General features: G+C 47.4%; 1 protein-coding gene across 3 annotated transcripts in view; it reads right to left on the bottom strand.

Moving 5' to 3' along the window:
* Trim67 (tripartite motif containing 67) overlaps positions 1-13,875 on the bottom strand; it is a 38,871-nt gene extending 24,996 nt beyond the window's left edge. For 2 of the 3 annotated variants that reach the window (XR_015439419.1, XM_021266419.2), the window contains exon 1: positions 12,527-13,875. Coding sequence is in view for 2 of the 3 variants with exons in the window: in XM_021266419.2 (XP_021122078.2) it covers positions 12,527-13,486 (960 nt within the window). In the remaining variant the exon portion in view is untranslated. The remainder of the gene's footprint in view (positions 1-12,526) is intronic. The other variant, XM_004854660.3, reaches the window with a different exon arrangement.
* Positions 13,876-20,186: the final 6,311 nt, after the last annotated feature.

Raw genomic sequence — 20,186 nt, 5'->3', positions numbered from 1 at the left:
GGAGCAGTGTAAGTGGCAGCAGGCATCATACTCCTGGCAGAAGCTTCCAGCAACACAGGGGAGCTTCTTGCTCACACTGAATGCTCAGTGTGGGTCAGTGGCTGCTCTGTTTCATGCCATCTGCCTTCCAGCCTTCGGGCTGAAGGAGCACCTACTTGAGACATCCTAGCCTCACAGTGGAGACAAAGACCCACAGTCAAACACCAGCCACAGAGCCTCCCCTGAGACAGCAGCATTACCTTGTTCATGGCTCACTGCCAGCACATGGCAGGCCCAGCCTTTCATACATGGGGCCGGAAGGGCAGGAGATGGTTGAATAAACAATAAAATCTAGCACCATGGTCTTGGCAGCCCAGCAACCTCTGGTTCCACTTAAAGTCATGGGCTCTTGGGAAAGTCCTCACTCTCCTGGTCTAGGATCTATCTTTTTGGAGTTATGGCATGTACTTCTTGTTTAGTGGAAAGAAAAACATTCTACCAAAAAGCACACATAAGATCTCATCAAAAACTTTATCTTAGAGCTGAGCATGACGGTGTGTGTACACATGTAATCCCAGCACTCAGGAGGCTGAGGCAGGAGGATTGCAACTTTGAAAGTTCAAGGCCAGCCTGGACTACACAGTGAGACCTTGTCTAAAAAAACAAACAAAAAAGTTTTATCTTAGAAAACATATATACATATATATTCATGTTAACAGTGGTTTCTGGGATGTGAGATACAGGTGAATTCTTTTCTTTGCCTCTTCTTTGAATTGTCTTCATTTAAAAAATGTATTATGTTTTATGATCAGAAAAAAACAATAAAACTATGATCATTTATTAAAAATTCAAATATTACTAAGATCTAAGTGGAAATCACCACCCTTGAGAAGAAGCTAAACCACTCTACAGCAGGAAATGCAGGGCCACCCAGCTCTTCCCAGTATCTTCTGGCTCAGGGCATTTCACCTTGTAAAAATGTCCTGATACAATGACAGTGTGCTTCTTATTGCAAATCTATCTTCACCATCTTTGCTTTTGGTGATGGCCACAAGGGCTCAGAGGGAAGTCCGAAGGATGAAAAGACATGTTTTGAAACCTCCATCTCTCTTCTTCCCCACCCGTGCTGCTCAGGCCAAGGGACCCCCCCCCCCCACATCCCCTCACTGTCCCCACCCCACCCCACCTCCATTCTCCCCAGCCCACATCTGGAGTCTTGGCTCCAAGCTCCTTGCTGGGCTCCAGAAGGCACTGGATCAGTATTTCCAAGGGGATGGGGACAAACGCTTCTCTCTGCTTGATTCATTTCCTCCACCTAAAGGAACTGTGATCCAGCTATTAATGTTCTTGTATGTTATAAGTTAATTGTGTCCCACAAATGTTCATATGTTGACATCCTCACCCCTATTACCTTAGAAGGGGCCTCGTATGGAAATAGGCTTGCTGCAGGTATAAGAAGTCGTGTGGGGGGAGAATGACTCTAAGCTGTTATGATTGGTGTCCCTATAAAAGGGAGGGTTAGACACATGGCAGAATGCTACAAGAAGACTGGAATGACACTGCTGTTATCCAGAGAGTCCCCAGAATCCAGGAGAGAGGCCTGAACTGGATCCTACCCCAGAGCCCCCAGGGAATGGGGCCAGCCGACACCAGGATCTCAGACCTCAGACCTCCAGCCCCAGGACTGTGAGAGGGCAAATTTCTGTCATTGAATCTGCTCAGTTGGTGATCATAGTAAGCTAATAATTAAGTTCTGTCTTTTTTCTATAGTACACTTTGTTTTATATGTAGCCACAAAACAGAACCAAGTTACACAGTCTCTTCCTCCTCACACCAGTGGGTGCTGAGTGAGCCCGAGAGCGGGAGGCAGGCAGAAGCCTTGAAGCTGGGAGAAGCGCCTCACTAACTGACCTGTGCCCATATGAACCTATGTCAGAAAACAGGCTGAGAAAGGTTATGAGCCTCACCCAACTGGTGCAGATCTTTTTGATCCCAATTCAAATCCAGTCTCCACTATATCAGTCAACAGCAGACCAGGAATCTGATCCAAGCAATCCCAGAACCACTCACCGCTGGTATCCACTCCTTGTGACTGGGGACAAGGGCCTTGCCACAGCGTCATTCAGCTCTACTGGAAGAGGGCCCTGTGGGACAGCTGGAACCAGAACCTCTTCCCTCCTTCCCTCATACCTCCCAGACTTGAGCCTCACAGTAATAATCACGATAAGGTCAGTAACAGTGACTTAGAGTGTTTCATATGTGCTATGCTCTGCATTAAACCTGTGAAACACATCCCTTCATTTAGCATGCGGTCATTGCTTGGCAAGGGGTAGCGTATGAGGACTGTTGTCTCCACAGCAAGCATTCCTGTGCCTGCCTTTGGCAGCCCTTATTGCACTGAGGATTCCTGTGTGTTGGTCTAGTAACAGACTCAGCACGGTCTCTGGAAAGGAGGAAGCAGTGCCCACCAACATCTGGGAAAGACCACGACCACACACACAGCATTTCCCAGCTCACTGCTGCTGGCGCACACCACCAAGGAGGAAGGGAGAGAACCATGCTAGCGTGGATGGACCGCTCGCCTCAACAGGGCCCAGGGAAATACGCAATTCCTCCCTGTCTCCTTTCCACACCATCCCCTGGAATGACCCTTCCTTTGTGAGTTATTCCGTTCCATGAGTCAAAGAGTAGTTAGCAGGGTCTGCATTGGGGTAATAATTCATGATGTTGATACATTTCAGTGTTATGTCCTATTCATTTATTCAATAAATGCTCCTCATGGCCTCCTGGGTGCTGGCTGCTCTGCTGGGTACAGGGAACACAAAGAGAAATAAGGCATACCTCTTGCCCTCTCCAGACCTTCAAAATATAGTGTGTTATGATGTATAAAAATGGTTTACAAATAAGAAGAGCCCATGGGTCTCTATTAGCTATTGATGAGTCTGAACAATCAGAGTTTAATAAAAATGGGATTATTTATCAACTTATTTATTTTTAAATACTGGGGATTAAACCCAAGGCCTTCCCACTAAGCTACATCCCCAGCCCTTTTTATTTTTTTGAGACATAGTCTTGCTAAACTGCTAAGTTGCCCAGGCTAGGCTTGAACTTGCAATCCTTCTGTCTCAGCCTCTAAGTGCTGAGATGCCTGTCTCACAATCCACTCCCTCATGCACTTCATAAGATCCCTTCCTGCCTTTTCTTACTGGGAGTCTCTTTTCTTATCCAGTCTCTTCACTTCCTTTTTGCCCCCTTTCTCTCCACCTATAACGTAGCAAAGCAAAACTAACTACTGAGCCACAGGCTCAAGGCCTGAAGAGCCACTGTGGCCCTGAATCGCATACAGGAAAACATTTTCTGCCAAACCTTTTCTACCGAGAACTTTAACCGACAGACAATTCTGTTAAATTCTAGTAAAGAATAATACTGGCAGGTTTGTTTCAGCATGTCCCGTTATTATATTTTCCCTTGTTTTTTTACCTAACCACTTTAAGGGCTACAATTCATAGTAAGTAACTTCTGGCCTGGATCACCCAAGAACAAGGACATTTTCCTATGTAATCATACTTCTATTATCATACCCAGGTACTATTTTAGTATTGATACATAATATTATAAACTTTTTAAACAGTCTAGAACCCAGTCAAGGGTCATGCTTACATCTGTTGAAACAACTCTTTAAATTAAATCAGCCCCTTCCAGGTTTTTTCTTCCTTGACATATTTTTTTAAAGAATCAAGACCTACCGTTTTACAAAATATTCCCAAGTCTTGATTTACCATAAGTGTTTCCTCATGATTAGACTCAGATTAAACATTTTTGTCAAATATAAATAACATGTACCCATCTGTCAGCAGATATCAACTTTGTCTTACATTACTGATGATGCATATAGATCCTAACCTCTGGTCTGCCCTCTAGTCTGGTTTGTTTCAACGCATGATGGATACCACTTTTGGTGCTTACACTGGCTATAAACAGGAGGCATCAGCTCACTCAAATTATAGGGAGGGGCAAGGTTATTTTATGACCTCACTATAGGATGAGTCAGTTACAAGCCTAAATTTTATAGGTCTGGAATTGAAGGAGTATTGGGAGGAACCAGGGAAGAATAATACTAAATACTGGTCTAACATACACATTGGAATCTCAGAAGGATGAGAGGGAAGGAGAGAAGTGGGGAGGAGAGAGAGGGAGGAAATAGAGTACAATTATTGGAGGAGATAGTAGACAAAATTTTGTAAAATTAATAAAAGACATTAAACCACAAGTCCAAGAAGCTGAGAGGACCCCAGCAGGATAGGAGTGCACATGCTTCTCTCCATTTTTGGAGCCTCTCTCCTCATTCAAGTTCCCTTATTTTGTAGTCTAATCTTCTGCAATAGCCTCTAATTAGTCTTCCTTGACTCCACTCTTATCTCCCTACATACCTGTCCAAACAAAGGTCAGAATTACCTTCTAAGAAACAAGTACCACTCCCCAGCTTCAAGGCCTGCAGTGGTTCCCACATATTCATCACACAATCCAACCCAACTCCATGCCTACCAGCTTTGAGTCCTAACCCCTGCCAGCCTCTGTGCTCCTGACCTTTATTCACCCACACTGGTCCATTTCTACTCTTCAAACACGCCAGACATCTGCTACCTCTGGTTCTCACTTCCTGCTTCCCTGAAAGGTGTGAGCCCTGGAGCCCACAGGGCCAGTTCCTCCTCCTCTTCCTCCTTCTCCTCCTCCAGCTTGAAGTCCAAGCTGAAAACACGGCACCCAGAGCTGCTTTCCATTCACCCCCTAAAGTCTGCCAAAGTGTTTTTTTTTTTTTTTTTTGGTGGTACTGGGGATCAAACTCGGGTCCCTGCACCTGTGAGGCAGGCAGCAGAACCACTGAGCTAAATCCCCAGCTGCCAAAGTGTTTTATCACATTATTTTTACTTCCATTTTGTATCTATCATTACAGAAATTATTCACTTGGCTATTCATTTATTTTCTTCTTCCTGTGACTGGATTTTTTGCCCTTCAAGGGATGATAATGATTCTTTGGTGGTTTGGTGCCTAGAAGGACACTCACTAAGTACTCAGGTGGATCAGAGAGCAGATACTCATGAGAGGGGCAAGCTCAGAAAGAGGGTGCAATGGCAGGAGGCATCATCAGCTTTGGTTGTTATAGTAAGCACTAGAGGCTGCTTTTCCTTCCATGGACACGTGGTCCAGCTGATAGGCAACACCAACGCACATGCAACAACTAATCTCCTGATCAATGCTAAGTCTTGGTTCTCCATTTTAGGAGGACTGTCATTTCTGATTATTCATATTTCATTGATTTTCTGGCTTTGCAGACATCACCTAAAGTGAAGTATAACAAGTACTGGAGATTTGGCAAGTGCAAGTATTGTATTTGTCTAAATTTCCTAACATGGCCTTGACCTAATTTTTTTAAATGGCACACCATCTGGACAGGTTTTTTAGATGACATGTGACTAGAGCCAAGCCCTTCCTTCTGGAGTGAGTTCTGGTCTGATATGTCTGTTCAGATCTTGTCCCCACTCCTGGATTCCCTGGCCAAATCTCACCTTGCCTGTCCTTGTGGATCCTGACCTCCCCTCTCGTTCCTCTAAACCACGTCCCCCTTTGGTGGCCATATGTACAATGAAGAGGCAGTCCTGCCTGACATTTTAGCCCCCTGCAGCCCTCAAATACCTCTGTCCTATTTGCCTTAAACAGGACGTTTGGCTCCCCAGCTACAGCCCACTTTGATTTCCTGCTCTGCTGCCCTGTTCCAGCTGGATGAAGGAGGTTTTGTCCCCATGCTGGTCCTTTTGGAGTAGCTGTCAGTTGACCCTGTATTTCCCCCATACATAATTGCTCTTCATGAAATGCCATGCACACCATTTTGGGGGGTTCAGATACACACAGAGCATTCTGTTGCACACACACATTTGTGTGTGAGCGTGTGTGTTACTAGGGATTGATCCCAGGGCCTCATGGTTGCAAGGCTTTACCACTGAGCTACATTCCAGCCTTTTTATTTATCTATCTTTGAGACAGGGTCTTGTTTTGTAGCCCAGTTTGTCCTCAGATTTGCAGTCCTCCTGCCTCAGTCTCCTGAGTAGCTGGGATTACAGATGTGTGGCCCTGTACCTGTCTGTTGTATTTTAATAGTTATTCAGAATGTTCACTGAGGAACAATAAAGGCCATTTTCTATACAATTATTTCACAACTTCCTGTGGAAGATGAACAAGCCCCTTCACCTCAAGGCTCCTCAACTGCAAACTGAAGAGGATGCAATTTATCATCTCTGCCGGGAAACAGCCAAACCTGGAAAACAGACACAAGGATTCTCTCACAGTCAGTGCTGTGAACTCCTCAGAGAGGGAAATTCCAAGCAAGGAAGGTGGATTTGCTGCATTCCCATGCCCAGTGCTTGCCAAGATTCTCTTACTCCTTGGATCCTCTGACTTTCATGTGCTGACCTCTGCCACACCTGAGCTGGCCCTGAAGGAATGGATAAAGCACACTCTTTGCTGTTTTCTAGAACACCACAGATAAGCTAAAAGAAAATCCAAGTGAAAACAGCAGACAGGTGGCTTTAATTGTGCTCTAGTGGTTGCCTTGGTGTCCCGAATCAACTCAAAACATTTCCCTTTCGTGGTCATTTTGACTCTGGGGAAGAGCCGGAAGTCACACAGTGCCAGATCTGGTGAATAAGGTAGACACAGCGTCATGATTTTATGAGCCTGCCTTTCCATTGGATGGCACTTGGCAGCAGCATTCAGCATTATTTTTTTAAAAATCACATCTTATAAAGGTACTTAGGAAAGAACTTCCAGAACTGCTGCAGAAAGTGGCAAGAACAATGGGATAAGTGTGTTTGAAGTGAGGGGGAATGCTTTGAGGGAGGTTCATGGCAATATGCCCTGTGCTATAGTAAATTTTTAAGCACTCACCATATATTTCAATCACAGCTCATACATTATGGGATATATTCGTAACTAGTGACAGGAGAGTGGCCCCGTCACAGTCTTTGAAGTGAACTTTAATTCTAAATCCCTATATCTCTACAAAAAAATCTTCAAAGTCAAGAGGAAAGCGATTCATATTTAGGGAGTCTGGCCTTTTTTCTTGTCCCACTTTTTGATTCTCAGCTGCGCAGAGTGATAAGGAATGCATGTTTTCTAAAAAGGCACTTCAAAGGATGTCACATAAGGTTTTTTCCAAGTAGTTGTTTCTGGATGACTGACCTGCCTTAGACTAAGTCCAAGCTCAGGGCAGGCCACAGCCAAAGTGGTCTGAAGATGGTGGCCTTGTGGACATGGCTGATGGGGCACACTGCAGCCTTGGCATCTCAGAAAGCTCAGCTCCCAGGGCCTGAGTAGCTTTGCCATAGGCCCCTAGCCAATTTTGGGTAGATGGAGCAGAAGCCAGCCTGGCACTCCTTTTCTTAAAACGTCAGCGTTGATGAAAGGTTTAGTTTCTTTTCTTTTTTTCTTTTTGTACCGGGGATTGAACTCTGGTCCTTGCGCTTGCTAGGCAGGGGGCGGAACCACTGAGCTAAATCCCCGGCCCTAAAGGTTTAGCTTCTTGAAAATCTGGGCTCTCTCTTGGAATGAACAGATTTCCAGGGAGTGTAAGGAGGAGCAGGTTGTCCACTGCTGTGGCTCTCAGCACTCTGCCTGGGGTCAGAATCTAGCACAGGGCAGTGAGGATGAGAGGCCAGACCTCTTGGAAGACACTGCCAAGTTCTTCCCTCTCTTCAGCTTTTTATGGTCACCCAACCCCATCCCAAAGTGCCTCAGAAACCAGAAGGGGAAATGGGGCAACAGAGCTCTACAAGTTAAATCATTTCTCCAGGGAAGGCAGGTTCACTGGTAGTTAAGAATACGAAAGTCTAGATACTTGTGATCCTCTTTTTAAAAAGCTCTAATAATGATGTAATGAAAATAGCAAATAATAATTACTACAAGCAAGACAATCTACTTTTTGTTTCCTCTTTGGTTCCTAACCACGCGAATTTTTTATTATTGACATAATTTCCTGTTGGGAGAAAAATAGGTATCTCAATGGAAGGTAATTTGGAAACATTAATTAGTTGCTTTAAAGTCAAGTAACCTTTGATATTCCTTTTTTTTCATATATGTGCTGCTGAAGTGAGCACAACCTTTGGTATTATAATTCCACATCAGAAATGTAACCTAAGGAAATAATTAAGAGTGTAAAGCAAAGATTTAAATGGAAAAATGTCTATAGCAGCAAAAGGTGAAAACAGCCTAAAGTGTAGAATCAGGGTGTAAAATGAATTCTTATGAAGTAATGGCATATAGCCCTCAAAAATAATACATATTCATTATCAATAAAGACATTTAGATTGTATTTGTAAAGAAAAAGGCAGTGTCAAATAAAAGTATAGTAGAATTAGAGGAGGAAAAACTCTCAAGTGTTAGAAATTTTTTTTCCCTGTAGAGTTTAGGGATGACAGTTAAGCCTGCATTTCTATGTCTGCAGTTCTAATTTTTAACAATGAGTACTTACTACTTGGGTAATAAGAACTCCAAATGTTAAAATAAGTTCCCCTATGATCACAGTTATGACTCCATGTTCTGGCTTTGTCACTCGTGTGATGTCCTGTAAATCGCAAGGACTTTCCCCTGAGGCTCGAAAGCCTAAAATGCCTCCTTTACAAAATAGGCCAGACCAGGCGCAGAGAAGCCACATGCCCTTGGCAGAGCCTGGAGGCCTAGAGAGAGCAGATGTTCCCATCTTCCCCATTCCACACTCTCCCTCACTCTTTTGCAAGGTGGGAGGGGGCTCCCCGGTTAGGTCACCCTGGGCGCTTTGAGGTGTTCTTGCATGCTCTTCTGCTCCCCAGAGGCCTGGCCAGCACTCCACAGCCTCAGGCGGGGAATCAACATCCACATTTAATTCAGGGCTGACCATCTGCACCCAGCATCTCAGGTTCTCCCTGAAGCAAGAATTTCAGATGACATTCTGTGATATGCTAGGAAGTGTCACAGCTCACAGTGACCTCCACCTCCCCACCCCCCCGCCTCCCTGCCTTGGAATAATCAATAGAGAAAAAGGCAAAAGCTGCCCTTCTTGCCTGTCTTTCAAAACACGCAGAACTTCTTCCTGTCAGAAGTTAAAGTTAATTGTCTTCCAAGAGAGCCATATGAAAATGTGTTTAATCAAGACCAAAAGGTTTCTACTCTGCTTTAAAAGGTGATAATCAACAGGCTTTAGTATTACATACAGTACAGGCCTCCTCCCTTAAGAATCACTGATCAAATGGCAAGCTCCACTCCTCCAGAGAGGAATCAGAGCCAGCTGTGCTGAAGGCCCCTTGGAACTTAGGAACCTCAGGGAAGGGCTGCTGGTATCAGTGGGGCTTTGTCATGGATTCTGAGGGTTGTTTTTTTTTTTTGGTAACAGGGATCAAACTCAGGACCTTGCATTTTTGAGGCAGGCATGGTGCCACTGAGGTAAATCCCTGGCCCAATTCTGAGGGTTTTAACCACCAGGACAAAAATCCAAAGACTGTAATGTTTACTGAAGAGCTTGCTGCCACAGTAGGAGTCTGAAATGGAGTGTTCTCATTTATCTCCCTGTAATAACCACTCTTGCAACTCACGTGGTGGTCTCAGACCCGCTCCCAACCTCCCCAACCAAAGCTAAGCTGTGTACCCCCCCTTCCAACTTCCCTTCCCATCACCGGCACCTAGTGAGATGCTTGCAACAAGCACTAAGTTCCCTTTTTGTAGAAAAGCAGCAGCAGCTGCTAAAGAACAGCAGAGTATGTATCCATCCTTGAGGCTGAGTCTCTCGGAACTATCTCCACATTCCCACTGGATGCAGGACATCATAGTTCCTGAAGCAGCACCACCAGACAAGAAATCCCACAGTCATGTTCCCCCAGGTGCCACTGCCCACAGGTGCTACCACCCACACTGTTAAGTAGCTATCCATGTGCTTCTCACGTCTCCTCATAACTGTATGCTGTTTGGTGAGTAGTGATTATAGAAGACTGCTTTTGATACCAAACTGGGGATGACCACTGATTTTTCCCTGCTCAACCTTGGTCCTTGAAACCATACCTCATTATCCAACTCACTTTTCCAAGCGAGACACTTAAACTCTTACAATTGCAAAAATCTCAACTGAGCCTTCTTTGCTTTCCACTCTTCACTATTCTGAATGTTCAAGTGGCAATATCTAAAATTAGCTTTGGCCCTCTAGGCTGTAAACTTTTAACAGCTTGTGAAATCTGAGTGTGATGTTTAGAACCCACACTTCTTGTCTTGTTAATTAATCAGTCTTTTTTCAAATGATTTCCTTATTTATAAAATGACATCTAGTCCCTTAAACAATGAAACAAGTGAGGAGCTATAATTTCTGCAAAGCAAAATGTCTAGTGAATGGCAATGAATTCAAGGCAAGCATCCTCATTCAGCTCAAAGCTATTTAAGGGCTCAGCACAAGCAATACCAAAAGTCACAATCAGGTGTTTTCTCCAGGTAACCAAGTCAATGAGCCCAAAAGAGCACTCAGGCTACTGCCCTGTAGCTTTCTGCAAGCTCACTGTTTTTAAGTATTAAGACCATAAAAATAATACGTACTGAGCTAGAGGCTAAACATAGAGAATTATACTTACTGCTTTCCATGAGGATCTGAGTTAGATGTTACTTCAATGAGTTTAAAGTTAAAATTGCCTCAACTCACACAGCTAGTAAACTGCAATCCTTGAGATTTAGACTAGGACTGTTGCAACTGAAGGGTAGGGTTTTTTGTCTTTGTTTTTTTGAAACAGGGTCTCACTGTGCAGTTCAGGCTGGCCTTGAACTCACCATGTAGCCTAGGCTGGTGTACAACTCACAGTGATCTTGCCTCAGCCTCCCTAGTGCTGGGATTACAGGTGTGCACCACCATGCCCAGAAGAGCAGGGTTTCTTATCAGAGGTGCTGTTGACCTTCAGATAATTGCCAGAGTTTTCCTTTATACTGTAGGATGTTTAGTAGACCTCATGCCTCTGCTCACTAGATGCTAACAGCATCCCTGAGGCGTGACAACCCAATTGGCCCCCATTGAGAACCACTGCTCTAGAACCAGGGATTCGACTCCACATTTCCCTTTTTAAGATCTGTTAAATAAACTTCCCTCTCCTTGGTGGATTTCTAAAGTGCACGCGTGCGAGTGTATGTGTGTGTGCGTGTGTGTGTGTGTGTGTGTGTGAAGACAGGGTCTCACTGTGCAGTCCAGGTGGGCCTTGAACGTAATATGTAGCCCAGACTGGCCTCAAACTCACAGATACCCTCCTGCCTCAGCCTCCCAAGTTCTTGAGCTCCCCCTCACCTAATTTTATTGGAAAAGTTACAGTAACAACACATGCTCATTATAATAGATGAATCTATACACCATAACTATATATTTTATATATACAGGAACAAGACATCTACCGAGGAGCAGTTAGTCTCTTCTGTGCTGCCCTCTGCCTGTTTGCAATTGGATGACAAAGTTGCCTTGGCAAATGGCTCCGTTTTCCTGTGGCTCCCCTTGTCCACCCAAGTGCACACACTATTTACTGTTGGGCCCTCTGGAGACCTCTGCCTCTTCCCTGCTAGAGTTTACTGGAAAGAATGCATTGAATGATAGCCCTCTGGGATGAAGATGCATTAGGGTCCTTACCAAGGGACTCTAACTTCCTCCACAGGGATGAGTGCAGGTGTCCAGCTAACCGATTTGTCTCAGAAATTAGGTGAATCTTAGCTAGAAGAGGCCAGCCTTGTCTCAGGGCCTGATGATGGCCTGATCAAATACTGATGGCTTATCCTCTTTTTCCCAGTGTCAGATAGGAGTTCACATTGTCGGCCATAATCTGCTGAGGGTTACACTCCCTAAGCACCTGGTTCTGTAACTGTGAGCTTCCCCCACCCCAGCTCCAGCCAAGAGAGGTCTCTAGGAAAAAGGATGCTTCCTTCTAAGGGGCACTTGTCCTAGTGCTACAACAGGGCTCAGGAAGAAGTGTATCTCCCCTCTAGGCTGCAGGGCATTCTGGGGATAGAATGCATTTGGAGAGGAGTTGAGGATTTCTGCTCTGGAAGGGAGAGGTCTGGCTGAACAGAAAATAGTGCAGCCCTTCTTGAGGACTGGAGAGCAGCCTCCCATCTCAGGAGATTTACCTGGTTGGAAAGGCACCAGTCAGATGCAACCAGATGGTAACACTTGCACCTTAAAAAAATAAGTTTTAAAAAAATATTTCCCCCACAAGGAGGAAGGAGGTCCTGCCTGCCTTAATCAAGAAGGGCCATCAGGGTGACTTAGTCAGACTGGGATTGAGGCCACTTTGTGTAGAGTCACAAAGTCTCATGTGGGAAGAGACTCGGTAAGCCACTTACTCCACACCTATCCTGTCCACACGCAGTACCCGTCTCAGGGGCCTCGACTCATTGAGTGTTGGTCAAATTACTGATGCCAGGATGAATGAATGAACGAAGGAACGATGAGTGGTTCCCGCTCAGCCCTTGCAGAACTGAGGCTTCCCGTGCTCGCGCCAGCGCTCACCTTGTGCTGCTTCCAGGCTGCGCCCAGCGGCTTCACCTCGTGCTGGGCGTGCCGGCCGTCCTCCAGGCACACGTAGCACACCGGGCTCCGGCAGCTGGCACAGTACATGCTATAGTTCTCCAGGTCGTGCTCCGGGCACGTGGGGAACTTACGCGCCGCGCCACTGCCTGCGGCCCCGGGGCTCTTGCAGCCGCCGCTCGCGCCAGGGGCGACAGGGGCCGGCTCGGGGGGCGCAGGCGGCGGCGGAGGCTGCACCAGGTGGTGCTTGGCAAAGGGGCCCCGGGACGGGTGGCACTTGAGCTGGCAGGCGGCGCAGTAGAGCACGTCGCACTGCTCGCAGAGCGCTGCCGCGGGCTCTGGCGGGGTGCGGTCGCACAGCTGGCAGACGGCCACCGCGGGGGCCGCAGACGCCCCCGGCGCCGGCCCGCGGCCCTGCTGGAAGCGCTGCACGATGGCCTCCAGCAGCCGGTTGCGCTGGAAGCCGCGCAGGCCACGGTGGTCCAGGGAGGCGCTGCGATGGCACTGCGGGCAGGTGATGGAGCTGGAGGAACACGCGGCTAGAGTCGAGCAGGCGGCGCCCCGGGCCGCGGCAGCAGAAGAGCCTGGGGGCGCGGGCACCGTGGGCAGCACGCGGACCCCATTGGGGGACTTGAGGCTTGGCGTGTAGGAGCCGTAGCCGCTGTCAGTCTCGCTGTGCAGGCTCAGCTTGTCCGCGTGGTCCCCGCCGCCTGCAGCCGCGCCCCCCACCGCGCCCCCGGAGGCTCCCGCACCCCCCGTGGCCGCAGGGTCCGGGTCTGGACCCCGGGGCAGCAGGAGCGGCGGGGGCAGGTGCTGCTCGTTGTCCGGGGTCTGCACCGCGATGGTGCGCGCGCACGGCAGGCAGACATTGTGCGAGCAGGGCAGGATGATCGGCTCGCGAAACAGGGCGCCGCACACCGGGCACTTCAGCTCCTCCTCCATCGCCGCGGCCCGAGCAGCCCGGGGCCGCGGGGCAGCGCACACGACTCCAAAGGCGGGCGGCCCGGCGGGGTCGGCGCCTCGGGGCGGGGGGCACGGGGCATCCCCCGCGCGCCTGCTGCAAGCCTCCTCTCGGGGTCCTGGGGCCTCCGCCCGGGACTACTGGGGCGGACGAAGGGCGCGTGCTCACCTCCTGCGCTTGCGGGGCCCGCGCGGCGCCCGGGGCTGGGTTCTCTCAGCTGCTGCTTCTGTCTCCGCCCCACCCTGTCCAGCGCGGGCCGCTGCTGGCCCAGCACCGCGAGGCGGCGGACAGCGCCCCCACTTGCCCCACGCTGCCCCTCCGCTAGCGACCGGTCCGTGCGCCCAGCAGTGACCTCGTCCCGGTCGCGGCACTGCTCCTGCGGCGCCCCTGACCTTGGCCGCGCGACGCCGCAGCTGGGAGCGCGGGGGGGGGGGGGGGGCGGGAGCCGCCGGCTCGGGGACCCCCTCCCTGCCTGCCGCGCGCCCGGAGTTGTAATTTCCAGCGCGGAGAGGAATGGGGCGGGGAGGCGTCGGCTCAGCGAATAGGGGCTCGCCTCTTGCTGCCGGAGACCAGGGCGATCCCGAGGATTTCGCGGGGAGGGTCTCGGTTAATAACTGCGCACCACACCGTGTGGATGGAGAGGGGAGGAGACCCTGCCCCGCCCGAGTCTCCCGTCTCGTCCCTGGCCGCTCCCGCCCTCCCCACTCGCCTCATAAAAGGGTGAAACCCGGCCCTAAATGGCCAGGTATTCAGAAATGGATGGGCAGCACGAACAGTAGCCTCCTAAATGTATGATAAAGAAAAAAAAAAACCCCGCAAGTCACAAAATGTCGGACAGCCCGGAGCCAAAGGGCGAGATTTTATTTATGAATCAACAGCAGGCCATTTTGTCCCACGTTTCCACCCGGGGTGCTCGGCTGGGTGAGGGGGGGTCGGGGGCTGCACACGGCGGGGGGGGGCCCGGTGGGGGTGGGGTGGACACGCTTCTGGACCCGCGGGCACGAGCGCAGGGCCCTGCAGGGAGGCGGGGAGCAGGTGTGCGCTTATGAATGGAGGCCGCCGCGCCCCGCCGCGCCCCCAGCAGCCGTCTGTCCGCAGCGGGGCTCCTCCCTCGCCGCGCGAGGTGGTGCGGGCGCGCGGGCAAAGCCTTGCGGCGCAGCGGCTCGGCGGCACACGTTTGGGACCTTGGGTTTAAGACCGATGTGCTTGCAGAAGTCGCGCCTTCCCACTCGCGAGTCTGTGCTCCAGACAAAGAGGAAACCTAGCGCCCACGCGGCAGGCGCGGGACCGAGCGTGCTCTGGTGCGGGGTACTGCAGCCCTGCCTGGCCCGCAGGAGGAAGGCCACCAGGCAGGGGCGCGTCCACGTCCCCCAGGGACACACAGAACCTTGGGGTCAGGAACCACCCCCCCCCACACACACCGGCACTCCGCCCCAGCGGCTTGCTGATACTTTCCATACCTCGCACCTGATCTGCCAGAGGAGTGTTGTAAAACCATGTGTAGAACCAAATGTGACCATCGTAAATACAGACGCGCGCCCTACTTGCTGTGCATTCTCAGTTCAGCTTCGCCCCTATTCAGCAGCTTGCTCCCGAGGTCTTCAGAGTGAAGAGTCAGCCAACCTGACACCAGACGGAAGCCAGGAGGCTATGCGGGGCTAAGAGGCCTGGCTCTCCTTCCTGTCCATGAGGAGCGATGATTACACCCAGCATCAGTATCCCCAGGTGGGGGATGGTGGCTCCCATCCTAATCTCCCTTCCATAGCTGAGGATCGTGAGCTGAGTGCTGCCTGAAACGAGCCGTGGAGAAGGTGGCTATGAGCCCACGGGTCATATCTGAGGTGCTGGGCAGGGTTAATCAAACGCAGGTGCACATCCCCTGAGGGAAGCAGATCCCACCCCAGCCCCACTTTCTGGTGACTGCAGTGGAGGTCTTAACTTCTACCAGGAAGAGGCAACTCTTGACCCTCAGTCATCATATACCTAACACCTGTTTCTCTTTGCCATTTTCAAACCAAGGCACATTCTTTGGTTTGGGGGTGGATGGTCTTGGAGGGCACACAAGTCTTAGGAAGCTGTTCCTTGCTCCAGCTGAGCATGACTTTGTCTTCCTTGAGGAGGGTGTTCACCTAATACATCAGAATTCCACACCTATGCCTTTCTCACATGCCTCCACCACACCTCCCCAATTCCGTGACCTGAATCAGCTTAGCCTTGTACTGTCTTGGGGGCTCAGGCTTTGCCCATCTGTAGAACTGGTGCCCTGCCATTGCTTTGAGGCTGAGATGGCAGTCAGTCTCATGTTTCTTGGTACTCACTCACCAACGCTTGTCAAAATCCTCATTCTGTGCCCACCATGCCATGAATTATATGTATTAAAAAGCCACTTTATGGGCCAGGGAATTAGCTCAGTGGCACCATGCCTGCCTCATAAGCACGAGATCCTGAGTTTGATCCTTGGCGTCAAAAAAAAAAAAAAGTCACTTTATTCCTCTGAACCTCAGTTTTTCCCCATTATAAATAAAATTTAGGGATAGAATTCATTAAATTTTAAATTGCTTTCTGGTTCTAGATCTCTGTGTATTAGCAGTTATTAAGAAGGATATATCTCACTTTTAAAAAATTATTTTCATAAAGAAATTGGATCTGAGCATAGGATGACATATCTACTTTTCCAAGTTACTAGTATATTATTAAAGACTGGGCTGAGCAGCTGGTGAGGCAAGTAATAATATTTGCATTGTAAAACTTAACAGTATGAAATTATATTTTCCTATGTAATCTTATTTAATCCTCACAACCCTGGGAAATAGGTATCACATTTCCCCAAGTTTAAAATGTGCATAGTTTTACATTTTAATGTTGCTGAAATCAAGAAATATGCTACAATTGACCCATACTTCTTTTCTCACCTTTACCTGTCACATTTCTTGATGAATTGATGGTGTTTCATACAATCACTTGGAGTCCTTGAAAGAGTAGTTGTAACTATTTGTAATTAACACTCCACAACCCACTGCCATTAAGGGAGAGAAAGGCACCAGAGTGAGTCACTTTGGATAATGTTATCCAGTGTGAGTTTCACCCCTAATGTCTCAGAACACTCAAGGGATGGACTTGTGTTACCTTCACCAAAAAAGGTACAGATATATTAAATAATTTACTCCAGCAAACATAGCAAGTTAGAAATAAAATAGTCATTTACATGGCCCGCAGAACCCTTTGAATTTCAAACTGAAGTGGAATGGAAGTTAAATCTTTATTTGCTACAAATAATGAAATCTCAAGTATAAGTATCTCTAGACAAATTTTAAATGAAAGATTATGATATTTTTCTTTCAACTTAGTTTATTTTTGCAATGTAGGAGGGGATTCGGGGAAATGAATAGACATCTGCAGCTCAGGAAACATACAGCCTTTGACCCTTTGACTCAAAGAAAGTGGCCACATCCAACCCCTGTAGTTTTGTGGCAAAATTAATGAGGAACAATCATCACTGGCCACCCAAAGCACCTTCTCTAGAAAGTAAAATTGACTTCTTTTCCAGAAAACAGATTTTTAAAGAATAATCTTAAAATCTAGCCACTTTCCCTTCAATCTCCTCGATTGGTGCTTAACAATCTTCTGTTTTAATATTTTGAGTATCAAACAACTACCTCCTAATTCTGAGACCCACTTTCTCTGCAGGTCAGTGACCTAATCTTAGAAAGCCTGCCTTTCCCTCTTTTGCAAGCAAAAGCCTTTAGAATCAAATCACAGAAAAATGATTTCAATTTTCAGGTTCTTTATGTGCCCGGCATATCTTTATAATGCAAGAAAACTAATATTATTACTACAAAATGGATTTGGGCTCCATGTGCTTCCCCCTGGTTGCAATAATACCTTACATCTTTATGGCACCCTCTCATTTCTATGATTTTTTTGTTTGGTACCAGGGATCGAATTTGGGTCCTTGCGCTTGCGCAGCAGGTGGTGAAACCACTGAGCTAAATCCTGGGCCCTCATTTCTATGATTTAATTTAATCCCTACAGCAACATGGTGTCTCCTGGGAAATAGTGAGATTGGTAAGTTCTCACCAGCCAAACCAACACAGCTTGACCCCAAAGCTGGGCACAGCAGTTCAGTCCACAGTGGGCACTTGATGAGGCTTGGACAGACAGAAACTTCCCTTTCCGGAATGTAGAACTGGGATCCAGAAAAGGGATCTGGGTGGGCCTGTAATGCAGAGATTAAGGAACTGTTGTATTCTGGAAAAACCAAAAAGGGCAGAGAGTAAAGAGTAAAGCAGAAATTCAGACAGAGAAGAGAGGTGGCCTCTTGAAAGTCTTGAAGACGTGTGTATGAAACACCCCTCAACCTATATATACATATTTTTTCTTTTAATTTTGTCTTCCTCCCGCCAAGAAACTAGCAGGTTGAGGGGTTCAGAAAAGATAAGATAGGTTCGTCCACCTATGTATGCAGACAATTAAGAAGACTTATTTTGTGGATACTTTAGTTACCTCTTCTGGATGTTTCTGCTTATTCTATTTCTCCTGGATTCTGACCTTGACTGTTGGTTTTACCATTTCCATTGTTGGGTGCTGTTTTCTGCCCACAGTTTGACCTTTGTGGTTTGTAAAATGTCACCTCCCCTCTCTCTTCCCTACCACCGACTCTAATGGGCTGTGTCCTTCCCTTTGCTGGCTCCCAGCTTCCTCTCCCTGACCACAGCGGGACCTGGCTCTGCAATGTCCTTGCTCTCTCCACTCAACAGGAAATCGATGGGATGTTGGGGTGTACTTGGTAAGTCTGTGAGTCCAGCAGCATCCCAGATTAGGACAAAGAGCAACCCGCCAAGGTTTGTAAGCTACAGTGTACCTGTATGGTAGATAACAAGTTATTTGTTGGGAATGACGGTGATCAGAGCAAAAGTTGTGGACTATTGTGTGAAGATGCTTCAAACTCCAATAGTTTAAATCAGCCACCTCCTGGCAGGGCTCTGCCTCGGGGGAAAGAGTGCATTGCCATCTGGCAGACCATCTGTAACATGGCAGAGTGCTGATGACCACACACAACCATGTAACTACCCAAGTCATCAACCAAAAGCATGCCTTTATGACAGACGTCACTAATTAGCTACTTGTAGAAAGTTTGTGAACATTGACCACATTTTTTAGTTTCATTCTATTTTTTATTTTATGAAAAAGTAAAGCATCATAATAAAATAATAAGAGAATGACAATAGTTAATATATTGTGTATCATTATCTTCAAAGCAGTTACTCAAAAACAAAAAAGATTCAATCGACCACATTTCATTGATATCTACTTGAGGACCCCTCAGGTTTGGGAGGAGCTAGATAAACCCCCCAATTCTAGGGCAGCATGGTGGTGGGGAAGAGGGCTTGGGAGTGGAACACATGGATCAGAAACTTTGCTCTTCGGCTTACCAGCTGGGAAAACTTGGCAAGATGCTTAAGCTCTCAAAGACCTGTTCCTTGGGTATAAAGTAGGAATAATAAAAAGTACATGTCAAGCTTGGCCTGAATGAGACCTTAACAAGCAAACAGACTGCTTTGTGCAAACAACAGGCTACTAGGACAGATGGCCATAAAGAAAATTCAGGAAGGAGTATATCCAGTGATTGCACACCTGCACTGACAGTCTTTGGACTCTCAGTCACAAAGATTCCTTATGATCATAGCCCCCTTTTCAAGCCCTATATACAAGTAATTCCCCTCCCAGCTAGCAACTAACATCTCTCTCTCGATGTCAGCCCATCCACACATGGATGTAATGAATTTGGCTCTTCCCAGCTAGCTGCTGAAATCTGCCCCTGATTTTGGCCTCTGTTCACACCTGGACAGGAATGAAGCTTTTTTTCAAAGCCTGACTCCAAGTGGCCTCACACATGCTCTTTATAACAGTACACATCTCACAGTTGAGACAACTCAATGAAGTAACACATGTAAAACATTTAGGATAGTGGACGTGTGGAGTGCTCCTAGACACTAGGTATTATGCCTTTTCGTTCTCCACCTCCTCGCCCCATGAGCCATGACACAGTGGCAGCCACAAAGCTGATTCTCAGCAGGCATTTGTGACTAGAGACTGCTGGGTTGGCCTCAGACTGTATGGAGCACAGTGGGGAGAGGCCTCCTGCCTTGGTGATAGGGAGATGGAGGACATCAAAATCAAGCTGTGGAGGAAGGGATGGTGTCCGGGCAAAACACAGCCTTTGCTCAGCACCTCAGGCAGCTCTCAGTCAGAGACAAAGACAACAGGAATAGTGAACTTGCTGAAAAAATCAAGATTTAAAAAAAGAAACAAAGAGACATTTAAGTATGCACACTACATAGATTAAGGGTTAAGAGCATTGATCTTAAAGCTTTTAGTGAGAGAATACTAAATAAATTATGACCAATTAACACATACATCTTTTATATACAAGTAACAGGATGTTTTTAAATATTAATCTAAATCGTCTCAATAATCTCTTCCATAATTTTCATTTTCAATAATTTTTCCTTATCTGAAGTTCTTTCTATTTAACCCATTGCAAAGAAAGGATCGTTATAGTAGAACCAGTGAGGATGAGAGTCAAGTCTTGTTTTATGACTCTCAAATATTTTTTATAAAAAAAACAGTATTTGAAAAGTTAATTTTCTGCTTCTCCTTCTCCCTCTTCCCCATCCCCTT

This window comes from Heterocephalus glaber, unplaced genomic scaffold (assembly GCF_053883595.1).
Source record: "Heterocephalus glaber isolate CG9 unplaced genomic scaffold, H.glaber_assembly_v1.0 deba00001472, whole genome shotgun sequence".
Lineage (NCBI taxonomy): Eukaryota > Metazoa > Chordata > Mammalia > Rodentia > Bathyergidae > Heterocephalus > Heterocephalus glaber.
Note: the sequence above shows the minus strand (reverse complement) of the source record. Positions and strands in the feature narration are given on the sequence as shown.